General features: G+C 44.3%; 2 protein-coding genes across 2 annotated transcripts; both read right to left on the reverse strand.

Annotated features, from left to right (window-relative positions):
• Positions 1 to 1,919: 1,919 nt before the first annotated feature.
• Positions 1,920 to 5,370, reverse strand: LOC120711412. The gene is made up of 4 exons (XM_039996914.1): positions 5,104 to 5,370; positions 4,855 to 4,967; positions 2,957 to 3,126; positions 1,920 to 2,692 (listed from the first exon to the last, which is right to left on the reverse strand). The coding sequence occupies exons 1-4, from the start codon at positions 5,183 to 5,185 to the stop codon at positions 2,254 to 2,256; spliced, it is 804 nt and encodes a 267-aa protein (XP_039852848.1). The 5' UTR covers positions 5,186 to 5,370; the 3' UTR covers positions 1,920 to 2,253.
• A 300-nt stretch (positions 5,371 to 5,670) lies between these two features.
• LOC120711411 (protein ENHANCED DISEASE RESISTANCE 2-like) lies at positions 5,671 to 9,000 on the reverse strand. Its single transcript, XM_039996913.1, has 4 exons — positions 8,717 to 9,000; positions 6,544 to 7,463; positions 6,137 to 6,183; positions 5,671 to 5,807 (listed from the first exon to the last, which is right to left on the reverse strand). Coding segments are annotated over exons 2-3 (921 nt in total). The 5' UTR covers positions 8,717 to 9,000; the 3' UTR covers positions 5,671 to 5,807; positions 6,137 to 6,182.
• Positions 9,001 to 11,865: the final 2,865 nt, after the last annotated feature.

The following is an 11,865-nucleotide window of genomic DNA, read 5'->3' on the forward strand; positions in this document are numbered from 1 at the left end:
TATATGTTATATTATGTTAGGTATATATATTGTATATATATGTATCTATATAGTATATATATGTATATATATATATGTATTATCTATGTATTATTATGTATATTATATGTATGTATATATGTATATATGTATATATATATATATGTATGTATATATGTTATATATATCTGTATATATGTATGTATATATGTATACATATATATATGTATGTATATGTATATGTATATATATGTATATGTATATATATATATGTATATATATGATCATGACACCAAAAATCCACAATTGGAGCAAGGATAATAATACAGCCAGCTGCTAATTGTAAGAATCCTTGCAGCCTACATTTTAGCTCATTCGTATAGTAGTTAGCCTTTCACCATTAATGTAAGACTCACTTGTCTTTCTCACAAGATTTCTTGGTTTTTGTGTTCAAGCCGGCCGCAAACTTTCGGCCTGCTTCACCTCTCTCTGCTCTCCTCTCTCCTTCTCCTCAGCATTTAGTTTACATGCAGTCTCTTATAATACTTGCTCTTATATTAGGAGGTGTTTGGATCAAGTGCTAAAATCTAGCAATAAGTCAGTCCAAGACTCCAAATAGAAGTACATGTGATGAGCTAAATTTAAGTCAAGACTAAAATTTCTCAAAGAGAAGAAAGTAACAAGAAAGGGAAGAAAATAACAAAATCGAATCAACAACTCCAAGCCGTTTTGCGGCGGTGGAGGCTGGTGGGGTTGGGGATATGATTTAGGGTTTTGGGGTTTTAGTGGGGTTCCATAGTTGGCGAGTATGTCTAGTGACAAGCCTAGCAGTGGTTGCGGCCGGCGAGGCCGGCAGCGATGGCACCGCTGGTCGGGTGGTGAAGGATGGCGGTTGGGCAGTGCCAGCGGGAGCGGAGGTGTGCCTGTGGAGGAGGAGAGGGAGGGGGGAAAGGGAGGGGAGAGGCAGGGATAGAGGAGGGTGGTCCTCGCCGGCGAGGTGGAGGGATGGCGGCATTCAAGGCTGGGGTAGGGGTGGGGGACGCTAGTGGAGGAGGAGGATAGAGAGGGGGTAGGGGAGGGCGAGGGCGAGGGTGGTCCCCTCCGGCATCGGGAGTGACACCGGTGAGGTAGAGGATGGTGGCGGCGGGTGCAGAGGCAAGGGAGGAGGCTGGCGGGTAGAGGAGAGGGACAATGTTGTCTTTGTGTTGGTGGAAAGTGCCTTCCGAAAGGACAAATACAAAAATAACTTTGGGAATGCAGTAATGGCACACATGGTCTAAGCTAATACCATCAGACATGCAGGCGGCAAAGCAATAAATTTAGTATTCAACATCCCATCAGTCACTGTTACACCGATATTTATAGGAGTCGATTCACCTACCCTGGTCAATTACTCCCATACACCCCTCTAATGGCTATATTCGCAGAATATCCTAGGGGGTATATGGTAATTGTACATCTACTATATTATGCTCGCAAACAGAAACAGTGTTTTTCTCTCGCACGAAATCAGCACCAGCCAATAGCCACCAGCCAATCAGCAGTACTTTTCTCTCAGAGCAAATCAGCACCAGTCACCGACCACAGCCAGCCGAAAAGAATGCTCAACGCTCTCCTTTGCAGTGTTAACTCATAGCTCGAGGGTCCGTGCTTCGGCGGCTCGACCGAAGACTGCGTCCCCAACACTGAGCAGATAGGAATGATTGGTCCTTTTTTTTTACCGGAGGCAAACAGAAGGGGCGGAGGGGAGGGGCTCTCAACGAGCCGCAATAGGAAGAGCTCTCACCCCCTAGCTCCTAGCTGGGTCCCTTTGCAAAACCGTTCCGAAATGCCAAACAGATAATTTGGCTGTAAAGGGTAAAAGGAAACTACAACATAGTGGTGCGCTCACGGGGAATGCAGCAACTTTGAACACTATTTTGTATTTTCTGTTAGAAATATTTGTAAAATCCAACAGGTTTTCTATTGCATCATATTTGTAAACGCTATGTATATATTCAGAGTACAATCGTGTTTAAGTAAAAACGCTATATCGTTCAGGCTGTTTCAGAGTACAGACTCTCGATCTCTTGGATTTAGCGATCAATAAGAATAGTGACAAAAGGGCTCTCTCACAAATTACAGTATTCAGGCATCCGACGCATCTGTATCCATCAAGCTCATGAAAAGTTACCATGTTCTGTTTTCAGTTGGGAATTTACCGAGTCCAGTAAAGGAGATGCTTTTTCTGCTCTAACAATGACGCAGAGCTGAAGTCGTTGTCTAATAACATACTCAATCTCTAATACCTCCAGCTTCTTCAGACTCTCTAAGCCACTTCTCAAGTTTCAGTTCTTGTTCTTCTTTGAACTTATTGTAAGTTTCCGCTGTTTCAGAGATATCAGTAGCAGGCAAGCTCTTGTTAGTAGCAGCTGTTCCATCTGATAGTCGACTTGAAATGGGGAGATCATCCTTTTCTGTATCAGGTGTTGATGCACCTTGTCCAGCAGCTTGGGATGATTCTGGGGCAGCAGATGATGTTGAATTCTCACTGCTGTCGTCTTTTGTCGTAAAATCGGGCTGTGGCCACCTGAGATTGGACGCCTTCTGCTTAGCAGTTTTGAACATTGAAGAGAGGTAGTTCCGGCTGCTACTTCCATTGGTAGCACCCAATTCATCCCATGTTCCTGAGCTTTTTCCTGACTGGAACCCCCAACTGGGGTTCTGGATCAACCTGAATGCAATGAAAGTTGTCTCAAAACCAACTACGCAAGATGATGTTCAGAACAGATATAACAAGGGAATATGGGTTTGTCAAGCGAAGTTTTATAGCGGTATACTGGTGTATGAAGCAAGATTTGAATTTTGTACCTAACTGGAGAGCTCAAGTAAAAGACAAGTGATCACTTCAGGGAAAAAGTGAACCAAAAAGTCCAGCATATTTTAAGACGACGGTTTTAAAAATAAAATAAAGTCCCCAAGAATTAGTTATCGGTACCCTCTCTTTGGTTGAGTCTTTGACATTATTTGCAGCGATCTATTGATGTCCTTGATCATATCATCAGCACGCGGAAGTCCAAAATCAACCATGGATCTCACAGCACAAATAGAATCCTCCATGTCTTCTGTGTGCAGTGTTACCTCATGAGTCTTTTCCACAAGCTTACCCTGGTGACGGAAATAAAAATCATGTTAGAGTCGTACAGAAAAAAAAAATCGTTTAACCCAACATCTTGGTTTCTCGTACCAACTACCAAGAGCTGATCACATCATTAGACGGCTCAGCAGATTAACAGAAGCTAGAGAAATATTACTTTGCTAGTTTGCTTGATCCAGAAACTTGTATGAGATAGAATGTGGTTAATTCAGATGATTCTGCATCTTACACTAAAACAACTGCACTGTTCCTTGCCATCAAATCATTAAGAGCAGTGAAAAATTTTCATTAAACTATATCAAGCAATCTGTATCACCTGAACCCTAGTTGCTAATCAAGAACAACATCAAAGCTTGACTGCATCCAAGTATCGGAAACAAGTTGATACCAAACAGCAAGAAATCAGATTATACCAAGCACCTGAGCAGTATCATAGTAATCTGGCAAAGATATACATTGACCCGATTCCACAATGCAACTAACTGACAAGGTTCTAAATATGCACACCATCAATTACTCCTAGCTACTTCGTCAGCAGTGGCGGACCCAAAGGGTAGTCCGGGTAGGCCCAGGACTACCCAAAAATTTGGCCCAAAAACTTTTTAATTCTTCAAAATAGTGTCCAAACTTGGCCCAACAAATCCCTCAGCCCAACTGGTCACCTCTCCCTCTCTCCGAGTCTTCCTCAGCTGAAGCCTGAAGGTCCCGTTCGGCCCTTCCCCTACCCCGACCCCGAGGGCGCCGCCGCTACCCGCGCCTACGCCTCCAGCCGCCACCCGCGCGGCCCCACCTCCTGGCTCCTGCCGAAGGCGGCCGTCCGCGCGGCCCCGTCTGGCCACCTCCCGCCGCCGGCTGCCTGCCGCACTGCGCCCGCGTCCCCTGCGCGGCTGCGCCCTGCTGCTGGGCGCCTGGGCGGGCGCTGCACGCACCGGCAACGGCCGCGGTGAACCCGGCGTGCCGGCGCCTCTCGCCTGGCCGCTTCCAGGCTCCAGCCATCCCGTGCACACGTGCGGCCGCCGTCCGGACCCTCACTGCCACTAGCACTGGTAAGTACTTTCTTTTATAAACATGAAGCGATTGTCAAACCGGTGATTGTGATTTCATCTCAATCTCACTTAATGGAAATATTTCTCTATTTTTTCATAAACATTGCACTTGAGTCATGAAGAATGGAAGCATTGCCCTTCTTTTTAAGAAACATGAAGCGAAAGCAAAGAAGCAAGATTGCTTCTTCCCCACCAATTTCAGTTTAATGATGACAGTGGTATAGGCTCAAATTAAACTCCATTGTGTGATGGCAGTGGTGAAAATTAAACTCCATTGTGTGATGGCAGTGGTTCACGTTCAGCTGTAGTTGTGGATGATGCTAGTGGTCTAGATTCAAATCCAGTTGTGGATGATGCTAGTGGTTCAGATTTAAAGATGATAGTTCAACTGAAATTTTTTTGCTAGGACTACCCTAGTTTCAATTCCTGGGTCCGCCACTGTTCGTCAGTAATGCAGTAAACACACACAAAAAAATCCAGTCTTTTCAATCTGTCTCCAATAAAGCCAAATCTCTAATTTCGTCCATTGCTTAGGGTGAATGCGACTCCAAAAGCTGAATCTCCAGCAATAAAACAACATGAACGACAATCTCCAAAGCACAACTCAGCATGGACAAAGGTATCATCCTTAGCACTGCTAATTATTAAACAGGGAACAGATGGGAGAGGCAGAGGGAGGCCAGGCGGTGGAACCTTGACGTCGAGGAGGATGGGCATGGACGCCCGGGCGTGCTGCTGGACGAAGTAGAGCCCGACGGAGGGCTCGTTGGCGACGTACTTGATCATCCCGTCTACGCCGTCCTTCACTGCGCAGCCACCACATCCCCACAAGGAATTTGCAAAAAAGAAAAAAAACACGCAAGTCAGCGAGGTGCTCGATTGGAATCCACATCAGAGGAGCGAGAACGAAACGGGAGGCGGGAGATTGGTGGCCTGGTTTACCGCGGAGGAAGCCGTCGGCGGGGGAGAGTGGCAACGACGACTCGGCGGCGGCGGCGGAGGAGGAAGAGGGGCGATGGTGCATGTCCGCGCCCGCCAGTGAGCGACCATCACGGACTCGCCGCCTCCGCTCGGCGAGGGGCTCGGATTTGCCGCCTCTCGCAGAGAAGACGACCGATTCGTGGTTGGGAAATTGAGATTTGGGGCTCCCTCTCTCTTATGGGGGAAGAGGAGGCTGAAGAACAGACAAATTATTGTGCTCAGCTGCAACAACTACCGGTCCCCTTGTGCTACTCTAAAAAACTACCGGTTCACTTTTACGGGGAAAACAAAAAGATTTTTTTTCAATCCAAACTCCTGAGTAATTTTCTTCTCTGCAATGAATTTCTATGAAAATTTTGAGCTGCAGGGATTCAATTGTGTGGTGTTCATATTCGGAAAGTTTGATATTAATTTGTAATAGGCGGATTCTCTTCTTTGTAATAGGCCGGGGGGCTTGATTTTGATATAAATCATCGCGGAAATTTTAAAATTTTCTCAACGAATTTTAATGTTTAATGGAAGTTCACAAATCTCAGATGCAGGCACATGTTTAATGAAACTTAAGGTGTCGACATGATTGGCAATGTGTGTCGCGCAAGTAAAGACCAGTGCATGATTATTTCCTTGTTCCTATCAGTTTGGTATGCAGCTTTCATCACACACTTCATCACCAGATATGTGTTCCTCTCCATCTTTATCAGAATCAGATGTTCTGAAGTCTGAACAATTTTGTTTTTGAAATGCAGATACTTGCAACTGTCATTCTGCAGAATGAAACATTTTCGCCCTGAATTTCATACAATTCTTCCATGAGATAATAAAACATTTAGGAGGCATTCAGATTATGTACAGAGTTATGCAACTTGTATGTGGCCAGTGTACTATTTTTTACAGCAGATGTGGAGGCAAAGAAACAAGCCCTGGGACTATGTGATACTGATCATCCTACTGAAGAATTGAAATGCAGTGATGAATGGATAAATTGACCCCCAAATATGAAGTCATGGTTTTGATCTCTTCTAGTAGGGGCCTGAAGAATATCTGCAAGAGAGAAGCACATTCGATATATCATCATTTCAAATGATAAAGCATCATCAAACATGGAAAACGATATTTTTTTTACAGATTTCAAGAGTATAACATGATGATAACACAGTGGTGGAGACATTTGATTGAGTAGCCTCCTCAAGTTAGCATAGAAAATTGCAAAGAAAAGGAAAGTGGTTTATTGTTCATGACTCATGAGGCACGTCATAACTTATCAATAGATCTCCCTCCATACTCATACAACAGTCGTTCTTTCTTTCTTATCAAAAAATAAGTGCCCACGAGATATTTCCCTATCTTGTAAGGTATACTTCTAACGAAAAGTAATTTAAAAGACACTGAGTAAGTACTTACCATTTAGCATTTTCATTTGCTGCTTCTTTGTGCAAGTTTCCATTAGTATTCTGTAAGCTAGGGGATGGCTCCCTTGGGTTGCCTTGGTTGTTTGACCAGAAACCCTGCCAAAATCCAATAGGCCGAGACTGAGTACTCTCCTGATGCTCTTCAGACTTCCTTTCGTACTGACCAGCTGAACCTGGACTTAACTCAGAGAACCTTACGGCTCCAAGAAGTCTCTCAGGGAGCTCTGATTCGGTTTGACTCTCAATAAGAAAGGCTAAATCTACAGTTAGCGTTGTAATATAACCAAATGCCAAATGCACAATTGCATTTGCAACTATAGAAGATCCGATATCCACATCAACTTCAATAAAGTTTGATCCTTGAACATATTTGCATGAGAGAGCTCTCCCCAATATACAAATGGCTTGTTCACCCACAGCTGTACGAACAATCCAGGGCCCCTTAATGATATTCGCTATTAATTTAAGCCTGGAGTTCCGGAAAGCATCATCGCCTTTCAAGAATTGATCCATAAGAGAGCCTTCAGGTATAGGTTCCAGCGATACAAAGTAGAATATTGCGCTGTAGTTATCCTTGGGCAGTTGCAAGTTGAAAGCCCAGACAAAAGGATGTTTACCATGTGAAACCTCCTCATCAATGGCTTTTCTAACACGATGGTTCTTGTCTTTCAGGATCTCACAGATTTTTGCTGGTCCTTTTATCCAATCAAATCCAAGAGGCTTCATAAGATATTCTCCACCTGGTATTTTTACCTTGTTTGTAAGATATTCTGGACCTCTGACCATAAATGAATCACCAGGAGGTGTAGCCCACCCATTAGGACAGCTTTCAGGTGCTAGACAAGGAACAGCTCCTCCGGACTTAAGATTCTCTATCCACTGGTGCTCAGCCTCATCATGTGAAGAAGCCATCTAAAAAAATGCCAGGTCAAGTGAGTAATTGCCAGTCTGTCACTCAAATAGAACAAACTATGATATATAGGTACACAAGAGACTGCAGGCCACAGATAATGTTTACTACTTTACAATTTACATTGCACCAACAAAAGCACTTGTGTACTATTGATTTTCTCCAATTGGCCCAGAACAAAGAATGCAGACGTTTACCACCTCAACACAATGTTAATATTTGACGAAAAATTCTTCTTTGAAATGACTTATATATCTCGGTGGCAACTAAAAAATCATGATAAAATGTATCAAGCAGTTAGTGGTTAACATATATCCTCAACTATGTTTATAGCTTGGAGCATAGTTACTGCTTGTTCCCTTGGGCTTTTTTTGGGGCCTTCTGAGGCAATTTAAAATTTTCACCTCTTTTGTTTCATTATTTTTGTAATATATTTAACACAGTATGGGCTTCCCCTACTGTTTTTGCTAAATAACATATCCTCAACAATAGGAAAAAACCGTCCACAAGCCAAGATTTTTGTGCTGTGGTAAATAAGACCTACACATGCCACAATCAGGAGCATAGCACAAAAAGCTTAAGGCACAGAGCAGCATTTTCTAACACCACAAAATAAGACGTGATGCATCCATGACGTCTGACAAAGTATTATACCATATGAACAAGGTAATATGGAAAAGGAACAGAACACTGGGGGCTAGGATCAAAGATCTACTATATGGTGCAACTTATTTGTGATCAGTTTGTGAGCTGAGATAGTATACTGTAAAACTGGGCTTTGTGATCAGTCTGCGGAGATTTATCCATTTTCTATAAAAATATGGTGCAACCAGTGACCCTTCCCTGCCTAGGTTCAACAAGAGGCCGTAACTTCGCTAATCTGATTTTCCTTCCAACTACGAGTTAGAAACACCTCTGGTACAGTTATTTGACTGACTGAATTGGGAACGTAATTCTGTGGGCTAAGGCTCTTCAGCGCATCAACTGACCAACAAAGGGGCAAAATCATGTACCGCCTTTGTGCAGGGTTCTGCGCTGTGCTAAAGAATCCAAGCCCTGCGCAGCTACTCCACACCGGCAAGAACTCGCCCATGCCCCATGGGCAGCGCTAAACCAAGAGGCGTGAGCTATGTGGCCACCAACCTCTCGAATCGTGGTTCTTGCAGGTCCTACTCCGAAGTCGGACGAACACGCACCCCCGCCAGCAGCAGCTTGACAAGCGAACAAAGAAGAACCGCAGGAGGAGCAAGCTTACCTTGGGGATCCAGGCGACGACCCGCCGCCGAAGTGGCACGGCCGGACAAGATCCTCCAGTCCAGCCGCAGCGCTGCGACGGGTTGACTCGCTCCGGAGCGGAACCAATGGGAGCCTCGCAGAGGGAGGCGAGTATCTGATGAGGCCTGGATTCCGGGTTGCGCTGGGAGTTTAGCAGCTTGGATTTGTGGCGTCTTCGGGAAGGTTTCGTGCGGCCCGGGGAGAGAAAGGCAAGGGAGGGAGGGAACTAGGAAGGGAAGCTTTGCGTAGCCGTAGCTGCGAGGGATAAACAAACAGGAAGGCGCCGATGACGTGACGACGACGACCAGGACAAGCATGATTGGCATGATACTGCTTTTTTCCTCCTTTTGTTTCGTTTATTTATTTATTTAAAAATGGAAAAGCTAAATATACCATGTGCCACTACTTTCCAAATTAAATTCTTCACTTCCCTTTTACTTCGTCCGTTCCAAATTACTCCCTCCCTCCCAAAAACAAACCATTCTAGAAATTTATTTATTTAAATAAAAAATAAGTTATTTATTTGACTCTTTTAATTTTAATTTTACCGCTCGTCTTATTTAAAAATTTATGAAAATATAGTTAAATTCAATTTATTTTAAAAAAATATTAATAAAGCAAGTCACAATAGAAAAATAGTATTTTGAAGAAATTTATAGTAATACGAGTAGCCAAATTTTAAAGTAAAATAATCAAATGAATTATAATTTAGAATAGAGGGAGTATATTTTACAATCTTAATAACCACGGTAGTATTTTTTAACGGTAGCATTGTGGCACAAGGCCAGCTAAATGATCCGCTGGCAGTGGCAGGAACCCTATGAGTGATTTTCGACTAGGCCATGACTTTCCTCTTTTAGAAAAATATCGTTTCCACAGCTTTAGATTTTTGGAATGTTCTAAACTCTCACGCACAACTTTGTTTCATAATTTATGCTTGGGTCTTATTCAAATAAAAAAAGGAGAATTGGTACTTTTACCCTCGCTCTAAAAGCTAATTGTAAATTTAGCTCTGCTTCCCACAACTTTATATTTTACTCCTATTTTATAACAATAAAGCCTTCCCCCACGGTAAAAGCAAGCAAGCAGGGCCGTATACTGTATGGTGCAAGTGGGGCGACCACACCGAGCTCCCAAATTTGAAAAAACCCTCATAATTAGCAATTACTCTACCTAGATTCTAGTTACTTTCCACAAATTCACTACCCCAACATGCATAGAAATATCACAGACAACTGTAGCACGATACAAAGCCTAGCCTTGGAGATTTCAGCACTAGATGCACGATGCGATGGATAGTAAGAGCAAGTATTATGGGCCGCTGGGCGTCGGCGGAGTCCGAGCTGGATGAGAGATAAAGCAAGAGAGAGAAGGAATCGGGCGTTTCGCGAGACGTCGGCGGAAGCGGGCGAATGCAGAAGCGGGAGGCTCCCATTAGCCGCTGCGCTGCGCCATTGGCTGCCCATTGGCCACTGCGCTGCACCGCACACGGCAACTGCTGCAGGAGCATTAAATGGACGCCAAGCTGGCTTGCTTTTCGCCCAGGTGCCGGCGCAACCATAGCTCTTGCTCTAAGCGCGAGGGCTGTATTGCCACCGTGGCGAGTTGTCGTATGCCTAGTACATGTACTGCTATTCGGAAACTGCTGCACTTTGCAAATCATTGACTCCATCAATGATCCGTTATTGGAATCTTGCCGCTACGGTCATGCAGCCTCTATTCTCATCTAAAATTTTAAATTTTAAATTTTAATTTCTCAATTCTCATCTTGCCGCTTAATTTTGGCTTTGTTTTATTTATAAATTACTTTGTTATATCTTCAAGAGTTAGAGATTAGAAGTACTTATGTAGTCCTTAGATCGTAAGAAAAAATGGACTTGAATTTTTCTCAAACACATAAATCCCCCTATGATAGTTTTTAGGATTACAAAATGCATAAAGTTATATAATAAAATCCAAGTACATTTTTATCTTATATTTTTTAGATCTAGTGGCCTTATTTTATGTTTTGCACCGGGGTTTCCAAAACTTTAGTACGGCCCTGATTGCAAGTATACATTACCATCACCTACTTTTTTTTTTTGAAGGCCTTCCGGCTAGCTTCATTGATTCACTAGAATTGTTACATCATTCACCAGAAGTTGGAGAATAGACGGAGGTGGCTCCTCAGCCCAAATTACAGAGTCTTTCAAAACTATAGCTAGCCTAGCTAACTCATGAGCCACTGAATTACTCTCTCTATTACAATGGCTAATTGAGATAGCAACAAACTCCTTCCAAATCTGTGAGCATTCATCAAAAATTGGAGCTGACGCCGTCGCCGAGAAACCACCATCTAGCATTGTATTTACCACTTCCAAACAATCCGCCTGAACTTCCAGTCGATAACAGCCGATTTGCTGAGCTAGTAGGAGGCCATCCCTCAAAGCAGAAACTTCAGCCATAGCTGCATCTAAAACATGAGGCAAGAAGCTGTGAGCAGCTGCAATGAATCCACCCGAAGCATCTCTAATCACAGCTCCCGTGCATCCCGAGCCGGTGGTCTCCTGGAAAGAGCCATCAACATTTAGCTTCAGAAAACCCTCCGAAGGTTTCACCCACCTCTGATAGCAGCATTCTTCTTTGGTGCTAGAGCATAGTTTGTAGCAATAGCAGCAATTGACATAGCCGACCTCGGTATGTTTTGAATTTCTTCTCCAAGAGTTCGTTGTTGAGGAATGTTGAGTACTCTATCCTGCTTGTGATGAGTGAATTGTCAACCGTGCGGTGTGATCGTGCGCTTGGTCTTTGGATTGCAGGTACACGGGCGTCAAGTGTCGACGGGGAGCTGCCGTGGAGGTGCTGTGGCCGATGGACCGTGCGGTGCACGGCGGTGAAGGGCAGCCGGGACCGGAGCTCGGACTGGGTGGCAGCTGTGGCATCCACTCCTGGATCGAGGGCGCAAGCGGCGACGGAAGGCAGGTTTCTTGGTTTGCGCCACAAAACCAAGGAGGCGTACGGCGGTTGAAGACGCCAAGTCGTGGAGGCACGGGCGTCGACGGCGTCTAGGGCCTCGCTGCGGGCGAGGAGGTGACGGGCGGCGTCTAGGGCCGTCAGAAGGCCGAGACGAGAACAACGTCCAGGGCCACG

The sequence above is a fragment of the Panicum virgatum genome, chromosome 6K, assembly GCF_016808335.1.
Source record: "Panicum virgatum strain AP13 chromosome 6K, P.virgatum_v5, whole genome shotgun sequence".
Lineage (NCBI taxonomy): Eukaryota > Viridiplantae > Streptophyta > Magnoliopsida > Poales > Poaceae > Panicum > Panicum virgatum.

Coding starts and splice junctions, on each gene's coding strand:
- LOC120711412 (XM_039996914.1), bottom strand. CDS start 5,185: ATGCACCATCGCCCCTCTTCCTCCTCCGCCGCCGCCGCCGAGTCGTCG. Junction 3,127..4,854: donor CCATCCTCCTCGACGTCAAG/GTTCCACCGCCT, acceptor TTCCGTCACCAG/GGTAAGCTTGTGGAAAAGAC. Junction 2,693..2,956: donor AAGACTCAACCAAAGAGAGG/GTACCGATAACT, acceptor CATTGCATTCAG/GTTGATCCAGAACCCCAGTT.
- LOC120711411 (XM_039996913.1), bottom strand. CDS start 7,463: ATGGCTTCTTCACATGATGAGGCTGAGCACCAGTGGATAGAGAATCTT.